The 27,022-nt window shown below is 41.1% G+C and overlaps 1 protein-coding gene across 2 annotated transcripts; it reads left to right on the forward strand.

The window, feature by feature from the left end:
• The first annotated feature begins 566 nt into the window (after positions 1-566).
• On the forward strand, positions 567-25,702 carry TMEM65 (transmembrane protein 65). Of its 2 annotated transcripts, XM_083749414.1 has the most exons (8): positions 567-1,436; positions 8,686-8,766; positions 16,843-16,887; positions 17,548-17,615; positions 18,311-18,365; positions 20,745-20,787; positions 21,442-21,547; positions 22,178-25,702. In XM_083749414.1, the coding sequence occupies exons 1-8, from the start codon at positions 1,049-1,051 to the stop codon at positions 22,274-22,276; spliced, it is 885 nt and encodes a 294-aa protein (XP_083605540.1). In that variant the 5' UTR covers positions 567-1,048; the 3' UTR covers positions 22,277-25,702. The 2 variants fall into 2 exon arrangements, with proteins under 2 accessions (XP_083605540.1, XP_083605541.1); XM_083749415.1 differs by lacking the exon at positions 8,686-8,766.
• Positions 25,703-27,022: the final 1,320 nt, after the last annotated feature.

Genomic DNA, 27,022 nt, shown 5'->3' on the forward strand with positions numbered 1-27,022 from the left:
TTCCACTCTGGACATGCTCAGGGGCAATCCCCTCTTCTTCCTCCAGCATGATGCAGAAGGCTGATCCTCAGCAGCCATAATTAATCCCAACTGATTCTGGGATCGAGCCCTTGCTTTATAAAAAAAAAACAAAAAAAACAAACAGCAGTCTGTGAAACACTCATCCAAAAAGAGGCACGAGAAACAGAAGTGGGGAATTTGACTCCAACTCCCATCAGCCCCGGCCACTGTGGCCGAAAGCCCGGGGCTGATGGGAGCTGTAGTCCATCCAATTCTTGCACGAAGGGCGGGAGGGTGGTCTGTTGAGGGTGGGGAGAGGCAGAAACTGGTTACCAAGACCAGTTTTAGCCGCCGTATTGGTGGAGAGGGAGCGGCCGGGGTCTGTCAAGGGGCATGGCGCGGCACGCCAGTCTTGTCACTCAGACTCCACAACGTTCGTTAATCGGCGGGCGGGAGGGAGCGAGGGGGGGAAAACGCCTCCTCGCTCTTCCCATAGGCTGGACGGAGGTGTGGGCGGGGACGGAGAGAGAGAGAAAAAACATGGAGAGCGCCGCCTCCTCTCTCTTCCCACAGGACGGACGGAGTCGGGAGGACGAGAAGGCGGTCCATTCAACCGAGCCGACCGGCGCCTGCGCAGAACCGCCCTGCCTCATTCTCTCCTCACGCACAGACGCGCGCGCACGGTCTCCTTTGCCGCGCTGCCGCCGCTGCTGCGCTTCTTTGCCCCCCCCCCCCGACCGACCCCTTTTACCTCAGCGCCGCCTGACCAGTCTCTGAGGCGAGCCGTGGAAGCCCGCCCCGCTCTGGGAGGAGGAGGGAAAGATGCCCGGAGCCTCCTCGAGGCGGCGCAGGGAGCTGCCGCCGCCGCCGCCGCTGTGACTCGAACCCCTTCCCAAGCCAGCGAAGGGAGCGGCCGCGAGAAAGAGAGAAAGCGTCTCCCATGAGCAGCGCCTCCCCCTCGCCAGGGCAGCGCCGCCCTTCGCCTCCCCAGCGCCGGTAGCGAGAGAGAGCGGGCGGGCGGGCCCCGCTCCGAAGCGGTCGGCGAGGCATGCCGTCGACGTGGCTGAGCTGCCGCCTGGCGCTGCGCTTGGGCTCCGGGTGGCCCGGCGGCTCCTCGCCCTCCGCGCTGCTTTCCCGCCTCAGCCGAGGGGCTCCGCAGCCGAGGGGCCTCCGATGCTGCTGCTGCTGCCGTTGCCTCCTGCCTCTGCCGGGCCAGCGCCGCTGCCTCAGCACCTTCCGAGGAAGGACGGTGGCTCCCGCTGCCCCGGCCTCGGCCGGCTCCCCGCGGTCTCTGGGCACGCACCCGAAGAAGGAGCCCATCGAGGCTCTGAACACGGCGCAAGGGGCGCGGGACTTCATCTACAGCCTCCACTCCACCGAGAGGAGCTGCCTGCTGAGGGAGCTGCACCGATTCGAGTCCATCGCCATCGCGCAAGGTAAGCAAAAGGGACCGCCGGGGAAAGGGCTCCTGGAGAAGGTGCTGCTTCTGCCCGACGCGGGATTCGAACCCACGACCCTGGTAGATCCCGGGGGGGGGGGTCTCGCGCTCCGCCGAGCGAGCTCGGCTGGGCTTTGCTTCTTTGCGCCGCTTCCCCGCCCCAGGCAAGTATTCGGAATTGAGAGCGAGAGAAGAGGAGCCAGGAGGATGAAGAAGAAGAAGAAGAAGAAGAAGAAGAAGAAGAAGCGAAACTTTTCTACTTGGCGCATCGACCGAGGACCTCGTTGCCCCCGTTTCTCCCCTTCCGCATCTATAACGCGCTTACCCGGAGTTCAGCGAGCCTTAACTCCCAAGTAAAGCCTTGCCCGCCGCTTAAAGATTGCAGCCGGCGCTTGGCGTGAACTTGGGCAGCGGATAATATCGCCCTGGAATGCACAAGATACAAGGATAATGTCCCCGAGCACATTCAGAGTGGCTTTCCTGGGATGCTGTGTAACCATAACCAGCCACTGTAACTGTGGGGTTAAGGGGGAGGGTGTGGCTGTCAAGCAGGTTTGAGGCCTGGGTCTGGTACTGCTTTTGTCTGGAACGGGACAGGGATTCAGATGCTTTAGAAATAAACTGTTGAGGCTACGGCTGTGTGCTTGAAATGAATTCTGACTTGCATGGGGAAAGTGCCTGTCTTTAGTTCATGGACCCACCCATCTGACTTCAGGAGGCAGAGCTTCCAAGTTAACAAACATGTTGTTTAGGGAGGGTTGATTGAGCCTCCAGGCCTAGGCATGGAAACACTGAAGGCATGCATTAACCTGATATAGGGGAAAAAGTATTCACCCTATGTTGGTTTCCTAGCCCATGGCTAGCTGTGTGCAGGTGTGGCTTTTAGCTTGTCATTACAAATGTTGCTTTTCCAGAAAGCTGAATTGCACACTTGATAGCAGTTGTACAGGGGCGACTTCTTACATACTGGGTGATCACATCCATGATCTCTCCTGCCACATTTAGGGTTGTGCAAGTGATTTTTTGATTCTTTAATCTGTTCCATTCCAGTGTTTTGAATCGGTTGCGTCCAATACTTTGGGTCCCATTTGTGGATTGTTGCCAAGAAGATAGTCATGGTGCATTCTTGACATTGGTGTTCCTGTGGGTATACATGTACTGTAATCCAAATTCTGCTATCCCATTTTCCTGCAGTGTGTGCCTGATACTGTCCAGACTGAAGCAGGAAACAGAGCATGGTAACTTGGATACCTGGGAGTACTATTATGATAAATTTAAGATGTGAATATATTATAAATGGGACAATTAAAAAAAAAAGCTCTTATATGAAAAGGGAATCAATGAGAGCATACTCTACTGTCTACAGCAGTAGAGAATAAAGCACAAACATTGATTTGATTGGAGGGCACATGACCAACTAAACTGTTCCATAGTTCTGAAACTGCATGTAGATGGCAGCTTGTTTCACAACACTGAAATGGAAGTACTAAAATTGGAGATATATCTGACCTAAGTGGCACTAACGAGCACTGGGATGGTTTGGAGCTAAAATTGCAGATTTGGAGACCATACCTCTTTTGCTAGCCTTAGTTTCTCTGTGCTAATTGCTTCTAGTGACAGTCTCTGTGAGGATTTCAGGTGACAGCTGCACTGATTCAGCACATCTTGTCAATGTAAAACTTTTCTAACTGCTTTGACTGTTGATGTATGGAGACTAAAGTATGGCTATTGAACAACCCGTTGATTTGTATATTAATAAAAGAAACAGACGCAATGGAATAGGAATAACAGAATATACTTGATTGAGGATCCATCTTCTTTTAGTTACGTTTTTGGAAAAACTAGAGATTTTGCTAAAAGGAGAAGATATTGTACTTCTCAACTTCAGCCTGCACCACAGTATATGTTAAGAGTATTTTATTTGCTTATCTAGCATAATACCGTATTTTTCTGTCTATAAGATGCCCCCATGTATAGGACGCCCCCTATTTTTTGGGGACTCAGATTTAGGATAATGGGGGGAGATGGCCCAGAGTATAAGATGCCCCCTAATTTTTGACATTGTTTTTTAGGGGGGAAACCTAGTCTTATACACGGAAAAATACGGTGTTTTATTTGTCTATATAGCATCATCAATGTATGCAGTACAGAGGTTGAGATGTGAAACCATGGGAAAAGCTGGATTTTTCCTTGTTTATTTTTAAATTTAAATTTCCTAGCTTTTTTCACAGGACTTCACATCTCCGCAGAGGACAGCTTCTTATCTAGGGGGCTTACAATCTATAATTCAACACTGAAAGGCAATAGAAGGTGATGGAAGTGGAACGAGGGTTAAACAGGATTTGTTTAGCCAAACTGAAGAGCCACAGAATAGTAGAAGTTGAAGATGTCCTGCAATTTACTGGGGCAGGTTTACATAAAAAATAAATCATGGTTCAAATGTAACTGTAGTGTGTTCTTTACCTTTACTGTAGTATTGTGTTATGGTAGCATCTTATACCTCCAGCATATTGGATGGCATGTTTTCTTTGAAATCATGAATATTCCAGCATGTATTCTGTCACATTGAGCTTGTTTTGGAACATTGCTTAATATAAAAGGCTTGTATCATAGTGTGAATAATGTCCATTCAGCTTTTTCCATAGTGAATAAGAGCAGCTGTTATGAGTTCCAAAGTGCATGCATGTGACAGCATCAGGTTGAAATGGCTTTAAAGATCATGTAAGGTTATCTTTCACATTGATTTTTCACCTATTTTTCAGTTATATAGCAGGTTCCCAGCTGATAGTCTCCTAGATGAAAGGCTGAAGTGACTGGAGAATTGCAACCTTTAAAGTAGAAAAATGAGCAAATGCTAAATTTAAAGTTCTTCAAGTGTTATAGGTTACTAGCAGCAAGCTTTCTTGGGTAAGGTTTGAGGTTACAATACACATTTAGAAACTAGCTTGCATTTGACTCTGGGCCATGACTTTGGTAAATATGCCCTTGAAAAGGACACTTGGATGGCCCATAGCTAGGTACTCACAATCTGTTGCATTGGTATTGTTTAGCCTCCCGATATATGTTTAATCTTAAGCTTATATATAAAAATATAAATCAAAGCTTTAATATTGAGTCTTATAACTCTCAAATAGTTACTTCCTATATTTGTAACTTCAGTTCTGAAACAATCAGAATTTTCCTATATTTTTCAAAATTCTAATTTCAAAATTCTTTCCTGCTAAAATCTTCCAAAAAATAAAAATAATTCTGATTTGGGTGTTGCAACGCAGGCTTATGTGATGCCTACACCACCTCACTCCAGCCTTTGTTTTGCAGAGCTGTAATTAAGGGATGCGGGTGGTGCTGTGGGTTAAACCACAGAGCCTAGGACTTGCCGATCAGAAGGTCGGCGGTTCGAATCCCCGCAACAGGGTGAGCTCCCGTTGCTCAGTCCCTGCTCCTGCCAACCTAGCAGTTCAAAAGCACATCAAAGTGCAAGTAGATAAATAGGTACCGCTCCAGCGGGAAGGTAAACAGCGTTTCTGTGCGCTGCTCTGGTTTGCCAGAAGTGGCTTAGTCATGACCCGGAAGCTGTATGCTGGCTCCCTCGGCCAAAAAAGCGAGATGAGCGCCGCAACCCCAGAGTCGGTCACGACTGGACCTAACGGTCAGGGATCCCTTTACCTTTATCTTTTAACCTGCTAATTGTCTGTGTACAGTGCTTTTTCTCTTGACAGTAGCTTTTAACTCCCTCCCCCCCCCCCTTCTCTGGGGCCTTCCTCAGGCTTTTCTTGCTGGATCCTGTTGAGAGTCCCAGTGTCGTTTTCTTCTAAAGGAAGCTCCTATTTGTCATATTCAGCATTAGTTCTGCACCTCAGAATCTCTGTTGTGTTTCAAGGGGACATGCTTAGAATTCTCAGTCTTCATTTGTTTGGGATCCATAAACGTTGGCTTGAATTACAAGTCAGCCATTATTTGTAGTCTCCACTAATCCCCTCTCCTGCATCCACTGGTATGGACAGTGCATGTAAGCGAAATGGTGACCTATCTCATTTATGTTGGTATGTAAGGAGAAGGTACTAAATGTCAAGAGTCTTAGGAGCTTAAATTATAGTGGAAATGAGGCCTCTGAGATAGCAGTTTTGTTGTGCCAATTAGCTTACCCACATGAGGTCTGAGGGCACACAGTCCTGAGGATGTGGCAATTCATTCAGTTGAATTAAGTGAAGCCAAAGTACTGACAGCAGTACCTGCACTAGTGTTAGAATTTCCCCAGGTGCGTTTTGTGACTGGCACAGACCCCTCCAGCTTTCTTAAACAAGTAAGCAGAAGAGCTTGTTTATTGCATTTATATCCCACCTTTTTCACCAAAGGGTATACTGTTCACCCCCCAGACAGTTAGGTTGAGACGTTGTGACTGGCCCAAGGACACCCAGTGAGCTTCATGACTGACTGGGGATTCGAACCCTTATCTCCCAGGTTCTTGTCTGACACTCTAACCAGTAAACACGTTGACTTCCTAGAGTACTTCTGCTATGGGGCAGGTATATAAATTAAGTGTCAGAGAAGGATCTGAAATATTTTCCTGAAGCTTGAATTTGTTTTATTCTGCATTGTTTTATTTGCTGTTTTAATGTGTTGTAAACCACTGAGATTTTTATTTAAAATATAAAGTGATATTGATATTATTATTATTTTGCAAAAAGGGCCACCTAGATATTCCATTGTGGCGACTGTAACCTACGTTTAAGCTGCCATTTGGTAATTAGCTTATATTTGAGTTTCTAATGCAGTCATACCTTGTGTTGCTTCCGCTTCATGTTGCGCCTTTTCACGTTACATCCCATGGCAACCTGGAAGTACTGGAATGGGTTACTTCCTGGTTTCGCCGCTCATGCATGTGCAGAAGCGCCAGATCGCACTGTGCGCCTGTGCAGATGCAGCACTTCAAGTTCCAGGCATTTCATGTTACGGACGGGCCTCTGGAACGGATCCTGTCCGTAACACGAGGTACCACTGTACTGCTGCAGTCTTCTGTGACATCATAGTAGCCCATCTAACTTCAGGGAGTGGGGGCTGGAAGGTATCAACATGCATTTGCCTTAGGAGTTGTCTTTCCCTTTAAAAAGTTACTGTGACTCTCTGGTAGATGGTTTTTATGAGCTAAATGTCCTTTGCTCTTATTTAGTGCTGCATTCATATCTCTCTGACCATATTTGCATGGTGAGATCAAAATAGAATTTTTAATTACTGCTAGCCAGCATCTGTAAAGCTATACAACTGTTTCTATACAAACATTTTTATCTCAAAATGGCTAAAGGGTATTGAAACAGCATTGGTTAAAAGATCACATGAACTAAAGATTTCTAATTTAGATTAGCTCAGATGACTTAAGTAACACTTGTTCTGGCATGAAAAATTGGAACAGTTACACAGCTTTCATAAAGTTGTGCTATTTTGGGGAATGACATGATGACAATGACTCAGAACTAGATAGGATCACAGAACTAACAAACCTGTTTTTTGTAATAGTGCATTGTCTTCTGTTTTGGCAATAGTATCTCTTTCAAGACTATGTATAATTATTTGTTATTAAAGAGTTACAGAAGTTGCCTTTTTATTGTGAGATCAGTCATGAAGGATTAACAGGAGGTGCTTAAATGCTAAATACAATGCCACTATATACCTGATACTATGACTTTTAATATTTAATTTGAGAGACTATTGTCCACACTCTTTATTCAGATTCATAAAATTCAACACACTCTGCACAGACTCCACAATGATGCAAGGTGAAACATTTCCAATGCTTTATTTTTCTATGGAAAATATTATATTTCATAAATTCATTAGAAACAATGGATGGATGTCAGATGCAAAGAAATATTAGGCTAGTGTGACAGTTTCAAAGTTTTAGCTTTGTTTTTCTAAATATTAAGGATGCTAAATTAGATCACTCCCTAGGGTATCAGAAAATAGTCTGCTACAACACCCTAATTTCCAGTAAATATTTCCATTTAAAATATTCTGGAAAACCAGTATCCCTGAGTATCCCATGCATAGATCTTCAAAGTATAGAGCTACCAAGAATTTACCTCCCTTGGTAGCCAGTCATTATCTGTGATGGCCTTAGACCCTTTCCATCTCTGGTAGTTTGTTTATTTTCCTGTTGTATCAGTCATGCACAACTTGCTGTGCAAATGATTGTGAGTAGAAAGGAGGAAAGGGGCAAAGAAATGCTAAAAATAGGTTTATAAATAGCAGCTGTTTTGCTCTCTGAAACCCAAGTATCTAATGAGTAAAATTTAAAGATGCTGGCCAAGTAACTTGTAGATTTGGGCAGGAGCAGTTAATTGATGTGCATGGAGGAAAATAGACAATTCTTCCCTCAAAGGAGCAGTAAGAAGGCAAGCACATAGCTGTGGTCTTGCAAGAGTAGATGTGCAAGCATCTGTACCAATATGAGAAGCAGTAGTTCAGCTATCGATATGTCTGTCATATTTTCTTGATTTATCCTGACTCAAATTATTTTTTTCTGCTTGCACTTGCCTAAATTTATAAATAATCTCATAAGGATTTGACAAGTCTATGTAAACCTAGCAGAGTTTATTTTTCATGTGCAAGATTGGGAAAGAGGAAAATATGCCATATTACTTCAATTTCTTCAGGAATAAGGTAAACCTATCCATTTCACACAAGTGTATGTGATAGACCTTGATGGTTTGAAATTCAAAGCAACAGGTTGGTGTGCCTTATTGTTTCCTTGCTCCAAATGTTATACACCACAAGCTGTTCTCCCACCCCGGTGGTGTTCTGTGTGTGTGTGTGTGCAAATACTCTTATAAGTAGTATAAAGCACACCACATAATGCTGGATCAGATTATACCACAATATAGGCATGTGTTGAATCTGCTGCGGAGCAACAAAAAAAGAAAACCAGAATAAACTGGACAGAATGTTGTTGGTGCCCAATTAAACTGAATGTTTCACCTTGCACATTGGGTCACACTTGGAGTAGATGTACTGAAATCAGTGGGCTTTAAGTCCATTTTTTTCAGTGGGCAAGTATGACTAAAATTAGATCTCGACCATTAAATATACCAGTGGCATAGCAGAAAAATATTAGACTTGCTTCTGAGCAAGCATACATAGGATTATGCTGCACAGTTTGTAGTTGGAGTAAGTTCTGAAAACACGGATTCATGAATATTAAAGGCTTTTAACATTGAAATGTAACGTTATTTCTTACGTTTGAAAAACTTTAGCTTCCAGATTTCCTAAACCACTGGTACCACTTGAGATGCCATTGAAGCAAATAGTACCACCTGAACCAACTAGTACTTGGGGTACAGTAAACTTCTCTACTTGCTACATAAACGTGCATGGTCTAAATAGGTGCTAGGTGAACCATGGTTTTGATATGATGCAAAATAGATGCTGCTGTTTCATTAAATCTACTTACATAAACATGCTATTCTGTTTGTTTTGTGTAACCTGGAATGTTTAACAGAAATGGCCATGGTTGTTTCCATTTGCATTAGCATATGACTATAATGAGTTTCAGGGGTTGCCATTTTTGGGGGGACCATTGGACATATTTCTATTTTTGAGAGAGCATTGTGGGTGTCAGTCACAAAATGATGGTTGTGGCATAACACACCATAGTTGGGTGAACTTAAATAGAGTCCTGCTGAATCAAACCAAATATAGATCCTGTGTTCTATTTCTCATAGTGGCCAATTAGTTATCTCAATCAGAGAGCAGCTATTCTATGGCTTGTTTCTTGAACTCACTCATTCTGTCTCTGAATTCAGAGATTCCATTTAGCCATCATGAATCATAGCCATGAAAGACAAATTCATGGTGAGAGGTTTTGAAGTCTTTTACCTTATACCTATAAGCACATCTTGTGGCAGTGTGTTCCATAGTTTAGTGATGAATTCTATGAAAAGTACTTTTAACTGTCCCAAATCTTCTGCCAACTAATTTCTTTGATTAGCTCAAATTCTAATATGCTTGAAGGAGAAAAGCCTTTCTGTTATGAGGATGAGGGAGTATCTTGGATATACAGCAATCAGAATTTTAAACCATATTCCAAGTGTGGTTGTGCTATAAAGAATTAGCGCAGTGTAGTTTAATCATGGTGCTTTGAATAAATCTCTGACTTCCTCATTCTCATACGTGTTCTGCTTAGTTAGGTACTTCATCGTTTGCTATTGGATCCAAACCAGCAAGCTATGGCTATGCAAAAATCCAAGCCATAATTGCCACATACACAGGACGAGGAATGTGCAAGGCCAAGACTCAGCCATAGTTCAGTATTTTACTTCTGAACAGTGGCTAAATGTCATTTTTTTAAAAAGCATTTTTCCTTGTCATGGTATATGAGTCATGAGGAGCATGTGATTCATTTCCCTATTTTTAGGGGGTAAAATGGTCAAAATTTTCATGTCTTATAAATACTTCTACAGTACTACTTCTACTACCACCTTTGTGCAGACTGAATAAGTGACATCTAGAATTGGAAAGATTGTCTTAGTTTCAAAATCATTAATGCAGGCAGTATTGTTTCATACATAAATTTTTAATAGGGTTTATATAGACAAATACAAAGACTAGACAAACATTAATCTAGAGGCAAAAAAGAGAAAAAAGAGGAAGGGAGGGAGGGATAGAGAAAAAGGAATAGAAAAAATGAGAGAAAAGAAGGAATAGAAAAAGAATTGAAAGAGACAAGGGAAAAAGATAGGCAATATTGTTTGGTGAATCTCTGAGAAAATACACAATTTTAGCAGAGCCAGTGTGGTGTAGTGGTTAAGAGCGATAGACTCGTAATCTGGTGAACCGGGTTCGCGTCTCCGCTCCTCCACATGCAGCTGCTGGGTGACCTTGGGCCAGTCACACTTCCTTGAAGTCTCTCAGCCCCACTCACCTCACAGAGTGTTTGTTGTGGGGGAGGAAGGGAAAGGAGATTGTTAGCCGCTTTGAGACTCCTGAAGGGGAGTGAAAGGCAGGATATCAAATCCAAACTCTTCTTCTTCTTCTCCTCAGAGGTGTGTCCTAAGGATTGTGTTCTAATTATTTTGTTTGTCAAGTTAAACTTTGTATTAAATTATCTTCTTGACATTTGACTTTTAAAAAAATAACTATTGCTTTCCATAAAGGAAAACAATAAGGAACAATACATTCTATAGCATAGTAGCATGACACTGCAAAATCAAACTTCGTTACAAGAGCAGAGTAAAATTGTGAAACCATGATTTGAAGTGGATCTGTGCAACAAGAGATATGCATGTGATATAAGCACATACCCCTTTATATGTAGGATTTGGAAATCAAACAAGCAGCCACAAATGCTTTAGTAAAGCATTGGACCATAGCAGATGGTGTGAGACTGGAGGGATGGAAGAACCCTTTGTTGGGTTAATGGGAACCAGGATATCGTTTGGTTTTAATTCCTCTTACATCCCTGTTGCATTCCATAACTTGCTCAAGCACAGCTAAGTTTTAGACTCTATTCCACCAACTTTTTAAGGTAAAATGGGAGTGAAAGTGTCAATGCTGTGCTAGTTCTAACTGGGCTATTGCTAGTAACTCTGTGATCCTATCTCTATAAATTGCATTCTCCAGTGTGCCAGGGAGGATGGAGAGCAACACTAGATCCAGAGAAATTATTTGCTGTGATATTTGAATAATTTAACAGACGTTCAGAGCAAATATCTGTTGTATCTGATTTGTTTTGTCAGACCTTAGTTTTAATACAGAGCTATCTCTTGTGTGTGGGCTTTTAGCTGTCTAAATACTGCTGAGATGCTTGACAGATATGTTGTAATCTCTGTAGGATCCTGCTATGCAAGTTGTATACTCTTGGCATCTAAGTCTATCAATTATGTTGGCAGACATGGCTTTTCTTTTAATCAGATTCATTTATACTTTCATCAGTTTTTTAGTTGTTTGTAAATCAATGTGTTGCTTAATCTGACACTGCCCTCCCCTCCCCGCCCCCGTTTTAAGTTCAGACAAGTATTTCCAGTTTCATATTGTGAATAGCACTCTTAGAATATTTGTAATTAAGTCTGGTTTTTTAAGTTCAGACTAAATACGATTCTTGAAAGGATAGCTTTGAACTCTGAAATGAAAGAACCAACACTGGTTATTGGCTTCTCATTAGTAGAGAAGAACTGTATTTGTAGCTACAATTCCTATGCACCAGATTATTGTTAGTAATCTAGTGTCAAAAACAGTCCAGTCTGTACCAGTTTAATCATGCAGTGGAAACATTGACTGTGATTGAGGAGAACAAAGAGCAGTTTAAGGACCAGGGCTCTTGAAGGACTGTACATAAAAATCTTGAGTGGAATGCATGTACCATCTGAGGTGAAGTGAGTGGCAGTCAAAGAGGGAGCTACCTTGATTGTGGCACCCCAATTGCAGAATGCTTATTGTCCTTTTAATGACCTTTCCCAAAACTTTCCTGATCCTGCTGACTCTTTTATGTCACTTTTATGATTTTGCATCTTTTAGCTTTCTGTTTGTGTTGTTTAGTCGTTTAGTCGTGTCCGACTCTTCGTGACCCCATGGACCAGAGCACGCCAGGCACTTCTGTCTTCCACTGCCTCCCGCAGTTTGGTCAGACTCATGTTTGTAGCTTCGAAGACACTATCCAACCATCTGGTCCTCTGTCGCCCCCTTCTCCTTCTGCCCTCCATCTTTCCCAACATCAGGGTCTTTTCCAGGGAGTCTTCTCTTCTCATGAGGTGGCCAAAGTATTGGAGCCTCAGCTTCACGATCTGTCCTTCCAGTGAGCACTCAGGGCTGATTTCCTTAAGAATGGATTGGTTTGTTCTTCTTGCAGTCCATGGGACTCTCAAGAGTCTCCTCCAGCACCATAATTCAAAAGCATCAATTCTTCGGCGATCAGCCTTCTTTATGGTCCAGCTCTCACTTCCATACATCACTACTGGGAAAACCATAGCTTTTACTATACGGACCTTTGTTGGCAAGGTGATGTCTCTACTTTTTAAGATGCTGTCTAGGTTTGTCATTGCTTTCCTCCCAAGAAGCAGGCGTCTCTTAATTTCATTTAATTTATTATTTTTGTAAATCACCCTGGAAATATGATTTAAAGGGTCGTATAAAACTACTTAGAAATAATTTTTAAACTGGCAAGCTAGCTTGGTTATTGGTGTAGATGAAGTATAACCTGAATTTGTGATCTCAATTTTAAGTTAGATAAAACAGGTATGAACTTGGTAAATTCATAATGCACTACAAAATGCTCACAAAAATTCATTGGAAAAGAAACAACTGGTTTTTGCAGTACCAGAGCAACCTATTGTAGTCTGTATATAACCTGGTAAAAGCCCAGCAGAAATTTTGAGAGCTCCTTTTTGAACTGTTCGGATCAGTTTATTTCCCACCTGAACATTCAACATCCTTAGGTAAGATGATGGGGACAGGCTGCTATCTTTTTCTCCAGTTTAAAAGATGAAAGGGGAAGCAGTCTTTCAGATTCTGATGTACAGTTCTCGCATGAATGGGATATGTGGCCTTTCATATTGGTGTGGTGGTAGAACACTAAGAAGATACAATGCTAACAGTTGGTAGAGGTAGACATCAAAGAATCCAAATTCTGTTTTATAGGCCTCCCAAGTGTGTGTATGTAGACTAGGAGCTATCCTTTGCTCACAGATTTGAAGTGAATCTTAAGCCTTTTTTCAAAGCTTTTTCTTCCTTTAGGAAAATAGAGCAGTTTGTTCCAAAATGGAACAAAATATGATTTGAATTGACACTAAATATGATTTGATTTGACAGGCTGAAAAGCAGCTGTTCAACGGTCTTGACTGGTATTCTGTGCCATAAATGGTCTGATAGTTTTTTTCTTCTTGATTAAGCCATTTCTCCCCCGTTTTCAACTTGAAATGTTATACCTCTTAGTACTGTCATGTGCCTATCTGAAACAAAGGCATCTCGAAGCTTTTATGGTGAACACTTGCAGAAGTTTTCAGAACTGCAAGTGCAAGAATTTCATCCTGTGATTGCCAAATTATTCTGTATACTCCTGCTGTCACTGTGGGTTGTCAAAATTATTGAGCTTTGAGAAAAATAAAATCTATCTAGATTTATCACTGCAAGATCAGTGTGAGTGAATTATTGGGACCTTTTGTTGGGGAAGCAGGGGTGAAGAAAATTAGGGTTACAGCATCTTTGCACTAATGATATGTGATAGAATGTGGTTGTGTTGGCACGGAGAGAAGTAGGAGCAGCCTGGCTCTTCAGAGGAAATCTGTGTGCGTCCTATGGGGTGAATACAGGCTTTCGCTGAAGCTTGGAGAGCAAGAGGGGTTGGTGCGCACCGACCCCTTTCGCTCTCCAGGCTTCAGGAAGCTATCAGCAAGCCTGGAGAGCCCGTGGGAGTTCCCGCAGGGCTCCCTAGGCTGCGGATAGTAGCCTGCCGCCCGGCGCGAGGGGCGCCCTTAAGCAGAGCGCCCCTCGCGCCGGGCAGACATCCGCAGCGTCAGGAGCTTGGGGGACAGCTGGGAGGCGCAGCGCCACCATACCGCTGTTCCCCAACCTGGTTTTTGGGGGGAAATAAAAGGAATTCCCCCCCCTTTATTCCGCCCCCCAAACTAGGTGCGTCCTATGGGATGGAGCGTCCTATGGGACGAAAAATACGGTATATATGACTAACTTACATGTCTTTGTAGGCATGCTAGAAAAAGTTTTATTATAGTGTGCCTGCAGTTTGGGGGTTACTTTTGGCAGGAAAAAATGGTACCTGGTAAGGAGTTAAATCGATACATTTGAATGAAGCGCACTACTAAGAAAAGAGGAAGATGTTTCTTGTTTCTAAAAATATCAGTGGGGAAAAGCATGTGTTTGAGAATCAATAGATGTTTACTCGATATTGACTGTTTATGTTAACTGCTATAGTGAAACCTAGAAATGAGACTTTCCCATTGGGCAAACCTTTAAGTAGTTCTCATGCTGTATTTGTAATATTTCAGTTGCTTAAATAAAGTTAAAATTAACTTGATCAGGTTTCTGTGCATCTTATCCACCAGTCCAGATGTCTTCTACCACATAGTGCCATTTGCTTTTATGGGCTCTTGAATAAAGCTCCTTTTTGACAGACACAGGGATATATTTTGTTCAGTATGGGGTAATTAAATCTCTCACTGTCCTGATAGTATCTTGGCAAGTGATTTGCTGGCTTTGCCTTGACAGGCAGGTGGAGAAAAACTACGTACTGTATATTCTGTGTTCTGAACTGATGGATCTGAGGCACAGAAACTAACTTCAGGTAAGATGATCCTTCAGTCTGTATATGTAGGATACACTTGCTTAGAGCCAGTTGTCTTTCCAGTGTCTTTGTTTATAAAATAAGGCATACACCCCTTCATAGTTTATTCTTTTGGACTATAAAACAGTTGCATCCCTCCCTTCCTCCATGGAGCTCAGAGGCTCAAGGGGTCCTCACAGCAACCCTGCTACTTTAGGCTGAAACACAGTGACTGGTCCCATGGCATCTGGTAAATGTCCCCCCACTAAACATCAACACACTTTATTAACTACACTACACCGAATGTACTCTGTACAGCTATGCACACAATGTGATTTAACCTACCTGTACCATTAATCATGTGGTTGTTTTCATAATTTTTTGCAAAACACTAACTGTTGCTGCTATAAGAACTGTTAACCCAATTCCTGATTTTGGATTACCAGTAGATGCTTTGTGTTTTGTTTAGGCTGCAATTTTCTTCCTTACTGAAGGCTTAATATTTTTTGTTTACTAACACCCCAGCAGTAGGATATCATTTAAATGACCCCCTCAGTCTCCTATCACTTTAATCCAATGTATTTTGAGTTGCAGAGTGTTGCTTAAAAATCCGTAAATGTTAGTGTAATGTTCTTGTTGTGGCAGGAAATTGGGTTTATACCACTAACCAGTGTTGGAGATTACTTCTTATAAGCAGTCTAACATCTTTTTGTGGTATTGGGTAGTGTTCAAATCTTCTGATAACTGAGTTTATCAAGAGCACTTAAGGGTAGTAAGTGATCTCTATGAAAGTATACATTTTAGCCACTCCTTGTTTATGCTGGGTGCTTGAGAGTTAAAGGCCATGGGGTAACTTAAATTGTGATATTTATTTAAAAAGTATTTATCATTTCCATTTTTACAGTTGAAACAATAACAACAATCCAGATGTAAAACACACAATTATTTTCATTTTACCTTCTCCCTTTCATGGTTCATTTTATTATTATTATTTTCTGCTACATATTCTATTTCCCCCCCCAATATTTAAATATACTTACATCTATTATACCTAAAAGAAAAGCTTCTGGGATTTTAACAAATGTCTTTTTCAACATTTTTTTTCAGTTTATTATATTTCATCTCCCAGTAAGTCTTAACCGTTTTGCATGTCTACCACATATGATAAAAAGTACCTTCTTTTTCTTTACATTTCCAACACATATCTGATTCAGATTTATGCATCTTAGCTAGTTTACTCAGTGTCAGGTACCACCTGTAAATCATTTCCATAAAATTCTCCCTCAATATGTTAAAATTTAAATCTTTTTTCCATAGTTTCTCCCATGCACTCATCTTTATATTATGACCTATATCTCTTGCCCAGTGAATTATAGCTGATTTTACCAATTCATCTTTTGTTTCCCATTCTAATAGTGACTTGTACATTTTGGAAATCATTTTTCCCTACTCTCAGTGATCTTTCAAATTGTGAGGTTTGGGTCACAAAATCCCTCCACTTATCCTGTCTAAACAAATCATTTATTTGATGATACTGCAACCAGTCAGTCACAGCCTCTCCAATGTGTCATGTTTTAAAAGTTTTATTTCTTCTTTTGAAAAGTCTAAAAGGTCTCTGTATGTTGCCTAATATCCTTCCATATTCCTAAATTGTGGGATTTTAATAAAGGGGCAACAGCATAATCATGTACCCTATCATATGCTGAGACTAAAGGTTGGATTTTTCAAGATCAATACAAGCAGGGAGAATTCAATTAGTCAGCAGTTGGGCACCCCTGCACTAGTGACAATGTAATTTGAGTATTTTAGCCAATATTATTCAGTGTTTCAGATGATCAAGCAAATGAATATACAGTCAATTATTTTGTGAAATGGTGCTTCATTAGCGTGCATAAGTGTATAGTTCTGTTAGCATGCTTTTGTTTAATCAAAGGAGAGCATGGATCTGAAACTCACAGAAGACTGCAGTGAGCTACCGAGCTGCAGTTTTCTGCGCAGTAGCTTGCGAACGCACCATATATGAAGAAAGCTAAATTTTCTATGAAATGAGGATTTCACACTATGCTGTTCAAAGAGAACAGATGTTCAAATATGTGTGGTTATAATGCTTTTCTTTAATCACATTTTTCTACTTATCTAGAGAAGTTGGAAGTTGCACCACCATCCACTGGACAGCTGAAACATGGTAATTTATGTCTATTTTTTTAGAAGCTTAACTGTGGAGAAAGCCTCTCTAATACTTGGAACATTTCTCTCGAGGCTAATGCAAGGCAAAGAGTTGAATACATGAGAGTACATTGGGCTGCTTGAGTCAGAACATTATAGAATTCTAAATCTTGCTTTCCCAAATTATGAGTACCATCATAAATCTGACTATCTTTACAAAAATATTTTATACTAGTAAGTTTTACCTTTAGCTGTGATGAGAGGAGAGTGTGGTTAGAAGGGACAGAAACGAAATATGACAGAGAGGATGAAGATGTTTCACCCAGATCTTTGCAAATTGTTGATTAATGTTTATTATCAGATTTCCCTACCCAACACAACCCTTCCCATATATGACAATTTTTTTTTGGGGGGGGGAGGGATGACAACTCCAGATTAACTGGGCCTATAGCAGCTGCATCGATTTTTGTAGTGCACTGTGTACAATGTGCTGGTAGTTGCTGTGTGGTGAGTTATACATGGAAAGAGGCTTCCATATCCCTTTTCTGTGATCTCAAACATCACAGTTCATATGGGAGTTTTTTCAAATTGTAGAAAATGGAGAATTGAACAGTAGTCTGCATGTATGAATTTGCAAGCATTTGAAAGCACTCCTCACACATGTGTCTCTTTCTTCTAGTGTTCTTCCACAATGCAATACCTTTTGTAGGGTTTGGATTTTTTGATAATGCAATTATGATTGCTGCGGTAAGTCATGTTGCTCCTTGGTCTCAAGCTTGTTTTGTGCTGGGTTATATTTGATATCCAGTTACCTTGATATGATAACATATGTAACACTAGCTTCAGAAAGACATTATTTTCAGCAATGTTTTAGCATAGTAAAAGGGTAAAGGTACCCCTGCCCGTACGGGCCAGTCGTGTCCGACTCTAGGGTTGTGTGCTCATCTCACTCTAGAGGCCGGGAGCCAGCGCTGTCCGCAGACACTTGCGGGTCACGTGGCCAGCGTGACGAAGCTGCTCCGGCGAACCAGCACCAGAGCAGCACACGGAAACGCCGTTTACCTTCCCGCTATAAAGCGGTACCTATTTATATACTTGCACTTAAGGGTGCTTTCGAACTGCTAGGTGGGCAGGAACTGGGGCTGAACGACGGGAGCTCACCCCACTGCGGGGATTCGAACCGCCGACCATGCGATCGGCAAGTCCTAGGCGCTGAGGTTTTACCCACAGCGCCACCCGCGTCCCTAATGTTTTAGCATACTGTATTGCTATAATAGATGTAATCTTATGCATGTTGTCTTTTAAAGTTTCCAGGAGAAATGGGTGGCAGAGAGCCTGCTATTCCTAATGTCTTAATTTGGTAAATAAACAACTTCTGTAACCTTGCCTTTGTTAATGAATGTGTAGATTTTAATGAAAGTTTATATTCTCTTTATTTTTAGGGCACACAAATAGAACTGTCCATAGGAATTGTCCTTGGAATTTCTACTATGGCAGGTAAGTAATCTATGCTTGACTGACTGTACATGGCAATTTTGCTATAGCTGTCTATTAATCTATGAATTGACACACTAGGTAATTTTAAAAAAACTGCTGATTGATGATTGAACTTTATAGTGTCAGATGGAAATTTGGTTACCAGATAATCTTACAGAAACCCAGTTCTTATGCAGAAACTGCACATTAAAGTTCCATGACTCTTTCTGCCATGATTTTAAAATCCTAAGCAGGCTGTGTATAACCACAAGGAAAGGCAGCTGGGGAGAGGCTGCCTAACTCCTCTCCTCCTGTTTGTACTTCTAAATCACATTCCCTGAGCTCCATTTTCACCTGGGATGGTTAGGCGTCCTTATGGGTGAAAAAGCTGTTTGGGAGGGTGATTGGGGCTGGAAAAGATTTGGGGACAAAAGAGTTAAGCCATGGATAGGCAAACTAAGGCCTGGGGCCGGATTCGGCCCAATTGCCTTCTAAATCCGGCCTGCGGATGGTCCAGGAATCAGCGTGTTTTTACATGAGTAGAATGTGTCCTTTTATTTAAAATGCACCTCTGGGTTATTTGTGGGGCCTGCCTGGTGTTTTTACATAGGAATTCGTTCACCCCCTCCCAAATATAGTCCGGCCCCCCACAAGGTCTGAGGGACAGTGGACCGGCCCACCACTGAAAAACTTTGCTGACCCCTGAGTTAAGCATTTCCTACTGCTTAAACAGCTCAAGAGGTTGAATCCACGCAGGAAACAGATCTCACATTTGCCTCTTGCATTCCTAGTTTTCTCTTATTAAATAGTTTTAACTGACACCATGACCATCATCATTACTATTATTATTAGTTTAAAGCCACTTTGAGTGTTTATTGGTATCTAAGGTCTATAAATAAATAAGTTCTCACTTTGCAAAATATTCTTTTATTTGCGCTTCCAAACTGTTCCAAGAGAGCAACAAAAAAAAAATTGGTTTTTCCATGACACTTGAAACAAAGTGTCTCTGTTTAAGATGAAAGAGTGGCAGCCATATTAAAGTCACAAGTGTGAAGTATTATTGAATAGTTTCCTTTTAAATTTTAGAACTTTTTCATCCAAAAGGATCGACTGGCTAATTCTGAACCTGGAGGCAAATATTCATGATAGATTTTAAATTCAATAATGCCAGCAGCTTTCTTAGCAAGATTAACATGCTTATAGAAATAGAAGTTGGTTTTGCAGAAGCGTTGAAATTAGGAACATAGGAAGCTGCTTTATACTGAATCAGATCCAGCTCAGCATTATCTTCACTGACTGACAGCAGCAGCGCTCTAGAGTTTCAGAAAGGGAGTCTTTCTCTGGAGATGCTGGGGATTTCTGTGTACAAGGCAGATGCTCTGTCACTGAGCTATTGCTGTTGTGCGTATGTGAGAAAGTATGTTTTCACATCCCCCTGAGTACCGTAAATGTGCTGCTTGCTGCACCTTTCAGTCTATTCCTTCCCCTATAGATTGCCAGGGCTCATGTACACATGGATATCGAACTCCCCGCTCACCCCAAAAATCTCAAAGTGGTCAAACATACAATTGCATCCTAGATTCTTACTTTTTTTAGAGTGTGATGCCTGGAGAAGCTTATAAGAGCATTGGAGAAACATTTTTTTCGTTCTGCAGAAAGCACTTTCTATTCAAAGTCACACTGATCAATTGATTCTCTGTGCTTGTAGAGAGCCAGTCTGCCCTGCTTTGAAGCCTCCATAATCAGCCAAATGATATGCTTCAGAGTGTATTGTAAAGTACAACCACCTTTTGGCTCATCCCTGACTTTATCACCCCACAGGTGCAGGGCAGGTCACCGTGACATGGCTTGGCCAAAATGGCCTGGGAATAGGGAGGCCTGGCTTTCCCAGTAAGGCTCATAGCCTAGAGGTTCCCTACTCCTGTATTACCCCGCTCTTGTACCAGCTTTCTTGGTTACCATTTTCTTTCCAAGTTCAATTCAAGGTGCTATTTTTGACCTTTAAAGCTTTAAATGCCCTGAAACCAAAATACCAGATTTACCTTCCTCTCTGTGTTACCTGACAATCTCATTCCTCTTCTGAGGCCCTGCTTCCAATACCCTCATTGTTGGAAATTTCATTTTTTAATTGTGTAGGTTACCATTCTCAAGCTGTTCTGCTCCTACGGGTTCTTAAAGTTTATTGTTTGTATTTTTGACTGATATATCTTTGATTGTAAGATCCTTGAATATTTTATAGAAAGGTGCATTATAAAGGGTTTCAAGCAAGCAAATAATATTAGGTATATGAGAATTCTGGATTCTGAACCATTAAATGAAATAAAACTGTTGGCATTTGTGTAGTGTATTGTTCTTTTATTAGTAGATACATTACAATGCTTGTGATTCTTTAATTTTTAGCTGCTGCCTTGGGAAATCTTGTCTCGGACTTAGCTGGATTAGGGTAAGTCTTAATTATGTTTTGTAGGCTCTGACCCAGCATCTTGTTCTTACAGTGGTTAACCAAATGCTAATATCTACTTTCCCAACAATAGCTCTGGGGGCTGTTTAGTGTAGTCTCCTGCTCTGTGGTTAATTCCCGCTTCACCACTACCTTGGAGCTGAATGGCTGGCAGTGGCAGAGTAGTGGAACTAAGTCTCAGATTTGTCAGTTCACAATCAACCATTTTCTCTCTCCCCACCCCATTTGCAGAAAAAAAAGCTTTCCAGAAAAACCATGCCAACAAAAGGGCACAGCAACTGTTACATGCCAGAGTGCCTCTTTAAAAGTTTATCCTTTCTACCCCAAATCTGGCATGGATCACCCATAGGCTTACTTCACCTATACTGCCAAGTTTCAGATCAGTCCTTTAAACTATTTCTCAACCTATAAGCCATAGAACCAACTCTCCCTGGATACAGGGCCACAACTGTTTTATGTATTAGTATTAAAATCGTCCCTCTTAAGCTCTTATGGCTTACCAAAGTGCTGGTTTGGCATATATTCAGGAGACAGAATTGCTCGCTGCATTTCCGCAACCAACAGAAACCGAGCACCCTGTAACTGCTATATTTCATATTATTGTGCTCAAAATATTTTTGGGTTTTTTTCTCCAAGACTTGCAGGTTATATTGAAGCTATGGCCTCTAGGTTGGGCCTCTCCATTCCTGATCTAACGCCCAAACAAGCTGACATGTGGCAAACACGCCTCAGTGCGCACGTGGTGAGTCTATGTTGTGTCTGTTTTGTTGTGTACAGTTTTGGTTAGTGAGAGGTTAAACAAACAGTAGACACAGTGTAGTGCAGTAGCACCTTGGATCAGAATTCAAGTCAGCTGGAAAAAGCTAAGTGCTCTCAGAATTTTGAGATCTTGGGGGCTTTTAACATGTGGCTTGTTCTGCAGATATAATGACCATAGTAGGCGCACTATAGATACAGGTGATAGCTTCCCATTTCTGCATTTATGTGTTTCTGTTAAATCCTTTTATACTTTTTGCCACTCTGGCAACAAGTTGTTTTGGCAAATACAAGGTAGCTGTAAGGGAAATATGGCTAGATGGTCATGAGACTACGAAAAGCAGCAACTCCAGTATTCAGATTATTCCTGAACCCTTCAACTTGTGGAGATACAATGTGCATGTTACTCCACTCCCTGTTATTGTGGGAATAAGCTCTTTTAAAAATGCACATAGAGGTTCTCAGAATGTAAATTCTGCAGCAAATATTTGGGAATGAGAAGGATAATAGAAATGAGGTTCATTGCTTGTTACTTCCTGTTCCTGTTGTTGGACCTGAAATCTGGTAACCTTCATAACTAAATTGTGAGTGACCCATTTTTCTTTGTGTTTTATAGGGTAAGGCTATTGGAGTGACCATTGGCTGCCTTTTAGGAATGTTTCCATTGTTCTTCTTGGGAGATGAAGAAGAAAAAAAACTGGAAGAAAAAAATTAACCTTTTTACAATGCTTAAGTTCTATATAAACTAATGTACCTCAATTATACAACTATGCTGTCAAAATACTTAGCATTTAGCAGACAGTAACAATGTATAGAATGGGGAACAAAACAGCATGCCATTTTATGGAAACACTAACTTATTGTGGCTTTGTTCTAGTACATCTTTTTATAAGGGTTTTTCCTTTTTAAAATGTAAATTGTTGATGTGTGTGTGTATGTGTGTTTCACTTACACCGGCAGTTGGCGTTTACCATTCCCCCCCCCCCCCTTCTTTTGCCTCTATCTTTTATAAGGATTATTACTTTCAGTGCTTGCCATCAATGTACTGTATGGGGTTGGAGTTTGCATATTTACTTAGCATTTGCAAACGCATGGCACAAGTTCCCTTTGATGCCCATCATTCTCTCCATTCTGGCCTTTCAGTGAAGCTAGGTGACAGAGGGCTTTAGGAGGAATCATGTCTTTTATTCATCTTGGGTCACCAGTTGCACACTGTATGACTGAATAGCAAGACTTGTTTGAATAATGCAAAATTTGAAATAGGGTGTAGATACTTGCTGAATAATGAGGCAATTAGAGTGAAAGACTTTAAAGGTCAATCACAGTTTCAGGTGCTGTCCCTCTCTCACACTCCATAAATACTGCTTGGAAATTCATCCTTGATCTTGTCAAATTGGCATCTGAGATCAGGAGAGTCCTAAAAGTTGGAATCTTAGTAACTTACATGTAACACGGGCTACAGTTAGGAAATGGGGGTTTGCTCAATAGTTGGAGCTGGAAAAATGTGCAAAACAACAATTAATGACATCAACACCAGGAGGCCAGTTGTTTGTGTGGGTGTAGCAACAATATTTTTGAAAATTGGGCTTCATTTCAGTTGGTGTGTGTATGCCGCCCTCCTTCCATGCCTCTCCAAAAGAATGAAAGAAAACCTTTATCTGAATTTCATTCATCAATTCTAGGCGTCTGGGGAACCCCTAACAAGATAAGGGTCTATTGTTTGCTGAATCATGTGTATTTGTAGAGCACTTTGTGCACTTGGTGTGTGCAGGCCGAGAAAAAGCAGTGCATAGTGCACTTTGGTAGGGGAAAAGTGGAGTTCAGATGTGTTTAGAATTAGTGCAAAGTAAGATGAAGCCTTGAAAGGATGTAGCTCTTTAAATTGTGTTGCCTTCAGTGAGAAACAGACTTCAGTGTGCCACTTCTGGAAGTCTCCTGCTTCAGGAATTTGAAAGTAATTTTCACTGTCCTTGTTTCTTTGAATACTAACTGGGGCAGAATGTTACTTTAGATGTGTCTTGGAATGCCTTTTAAATGTCTAGACTTGGTCTGGATGTGTGGATCATGTGTGCAAAATGTAACTTAAATAAATAAACTTGATCACTTTTCATTAATTAGAAGGGCATAAAGGTTTCTTTCCGTTTTGCCTCACTGGTTCTCTTGTCATACTAAGCGTGCAATTTCCCATGTACCTTTTACTTGTTGGAGTAGAGAATAGTAATCTTTGCCATGTTATGAATAATGGATGATAACTTGCACTGAACATCCAACTTCTAAATATACAACCAGCATAAGTAGGAATGAATACGTGGCTGTAGGAAGCTTTTAATGACACTTTGTTTTGAAGTCTTAGTTGTTGCTTTTTTAAAATAGTTTTTATGGAGGCATTATCCTATAAAGTCAAAGCTTGTTTCTAGCTATAAAATGCCATGACTTGCAGCCCTATTACTGAATCCTTGGGAGTTGTCACATGCGAGCTGCCACCATACTTGGAAGCACATTGCATTGAAATCAATGGGACTTTCTTCTAAGTAAACATAGTAAGGTTTGAATTCGGTAAGACGATTCAGTAGTCGTTGGGTTTGGAATTTGGCCGCATTCCCTCTTGACACTATTGGCACCTAGGGCTATCAACTGAAACTCTGCTACCCCGTGGTTTGGTTTGCTCTTGTGCCTTTAGCAGCAGCTTGACTTGTACAAAACCAGTAGAAGAAGCTTCTCATAGCATGGCAATGCATTGTCATCTACTCTCGTTCTCCAGGTATCTGAAACCCAGGTATCTGAAGGACTGCCGACTTCTGCATGAATCCTCCTTTAGGTACCGTCTTCCAAGACCCTTTACCTTAGGTGGGGTGAGACTGGGCAAAGGGCCTCTTTGGTTATGCCTCCTCACTTTTTTGAAATGTCCTCACCAGGAAGCCTGCCTCTCTTGTCTTTTTAACTCCAGTCAAAAACTCTTCTCTTGTATTAGGCTTTTAATTACGTGTTTATAGTTTTAGCTCGCTGCTTTCATCTTTCATCTTTTAAAGATTTGTTCACTGCCCTGAGAGCATTTGTGCTTAACCATGGGATTAATTGGGTTAAAAAAGAAAAAAGGGTTTGGCAACCCTAGAATAAGCCATATCTACAAACTGATACACAGCAGTATTTATAAATGCATTTTTGAATTAATTTTAATTTTTTTTGTTACAAAAACTATGAGGAGGTCTATACTCTTCCTATTCCAAATTTTTTGCACATTCTGAGAGAGGAAAGAACTTAAATCAGTCACAAAATAAGTGACCCATATCTTCTGCTGACCCCTAGCAATTTAAAACAAATATTCTCTCACAACCATGATTTGAATAAAGCATCCCTTAAGTAACTGCTCTACTAATTTACAGAACCTTATAGCTTAATGTATCTGCAGATATACTGATATTCTGAATATAACATCACTTTAAGGATCAAACTAGATTATTGGTAGCAGACCAGCATGTAAGAATCCCAAACATAAAAAGTGATGACGGAGAGAGAGAGACCTGGAAGGAGAAGCTGTAATCTTTAAACTACCTGCAAGCTGTAGGTGTACATACTCTTCCTCCCCTTCAGTTGTCTTTCCGAATCATGGATTCCCAGATATTTCCCCCCCCCCCCGATGGAAATAACAGCTTTGAGAGTTTTATTATAGGAGTTCATTCAGCTGTCACCCTAACATTGATTCTTCTTGGTTTCAAAAGGATCACATATTAGGTGATAAATGCTGAATGTACAGTTTAATAGTTTTGGCTGCATCTTTCTCTGTGTAACTTGCTGACAAATATAAATTTGTTTATGACTTTCCCCCGACTTGTCTTACAGTACTGGGTATTATGATATTTGGTGACAAAAGATCAAAGCAATAGTCAACAACTGACAGGCTGACTGGAACAACTAAATTTCCTGAAGAGAGCACCAGAACAAAAACCTAGCCAAATGTCTGCTGCTGCAATAGTTTGCATTTTTTTAAAAAATAAAAAGTTCATTTAGTACTGTTTTTTGTTTTTTTGTTTTGGTTTGTGCATGTAAATTGGGTGCATTTTTGTTGATATATGTATGTCAAACTATTGTACTATGACCAATGTTTTTAACAAGAAAATATGAACTAAATCTTATAAAAATGTGTGTGTGTGTGTGTTGAGAATTCATTGTTGTCAAACTGGTACTCTGGAACTATATTAATTATCTTGGACATGTAAGGTAAGTGACTGATAGAATCAAAATGGTGAAATCAATGCCAAGGGAACATTTTCAAATATGAATGAGCCCCCCCCCCCCCATTTCTTGTGTGTGGATGCATTCTGCAACATGTCGCTGATGCAATAATGCTGCATTAGTGTTGAACTTAAATTGGAATTACCACATTATTGCTGTCTGGAAGGGCACTCTTCTGCTACACTGCAAGAAAAGTAGGACAACCCATATATATGATTTGTGGTATGAAAAGTTAGACTTTCAATAAGAAGCTACAGAACAACACCAAGTGGAAATGAAGCAGTATGCCCTTGACAAAACCTCTGCAGGTGAAACAGAATTGAAAGTGGGATTGTGCATAACCACCTTGCTGCCTTAAGGAGCACAAACCATCGCAAATGCAGAATAAAAGTGACATCTAGACGGGGCCCCAGAGTAAACTTAAATGTGACTGGGCATTCAGCCAGCAAGGTAACCTGGCAGCATAGCAGGAAATTCAGTTAGCTTCTTAGTGGCTAATAATGCTTTGGGAGTTCTGCCATTTGCCTCTAATCCTAGCTACCATGTTGCAGTCAAATCTTGAATCAAATACAGTGGTACCTTGGGTTACATATGCTTCAAGTTACAGACGCTTCAGGTTACAGACTCTGCTAACCCAGAAATGGGACCTTGGGTTAAGAACTTTGCTTCAGGATGAGAACAGAAATCGTGCTGCTGCGGCGGTGCAGCAGCAGCGGGAGGCCCCATTAGCTAAAGTGGTGCTTCAGGTTAAGAACAGTTTCAGGTTAAGAATGGACCTCCAGAACAAATTAAATATTTAACCCGAGGTACCACTGTAATGGAGAATTGGGGTTCCGTTCTGGAAAGTGAGGGTTCAATGAAACAACCTGCCATTTGAAGCTTTGGTACACTAAGATCAGTGGCCACAGCTGTAAGATGAATAATAACTTAGATGCCACAAGTCACTTGTCTCAAATAGAATCACTGTACACGAATGACAATTGCACACCTGAAGAATTCACAGATGGTGGTGTGGGTGGTTTCTTATTTTTGCTTATGGTAGAAATGGCCTGATTCTCTTCAGCTCAGGAGATGAAATTGTAACTTTTATACAGTTGAAATGTCCTTTTCCCTCTTAAAATCTTAATCCCTGCTACTCATTTCTAAAACATTTGTGCTGATTTCTTTAAAATAATACACAATAATAAATTATTACAATTGGGTCAAAATGTTGATTAATTAGAAGCAT

Source organism: Podarcis gaigeae (assembly GCF_964106915.1).
Source record: "Podarcis gaigeae genome assembly, chromosome: 7".
Classification (NCBI taxonomy): Eukaryota; Metazoa; Chordata; class Lepidosauria; order Squamata; family Lacertidae; genus Podarcis; species Podarcis gaigeae.

Coding starts and splice junctions, on each gene's coding strand:
- TMEM65 (XM_083749414.1), top strand. CDS start 1,049: ATGCCGTCGACGTGGCTGAGCTGCCGCCTGGCGCTGCGCTTGGGCTCC. Junction 8,767..16,842: donor TGAACCAACTAGTACTTGGG/GTACAGTAAACT, acceptor CTACTTATCTAG/AGAAGTTGGAAGTTGCACCA. Junction 21,548..22,177: donor CACGCCTCAGTGCGCACGTG/GTGAGTCTATGT, acceptor TGTGTTTTATAG/GGTAAGGCTATTGGAGTGAC.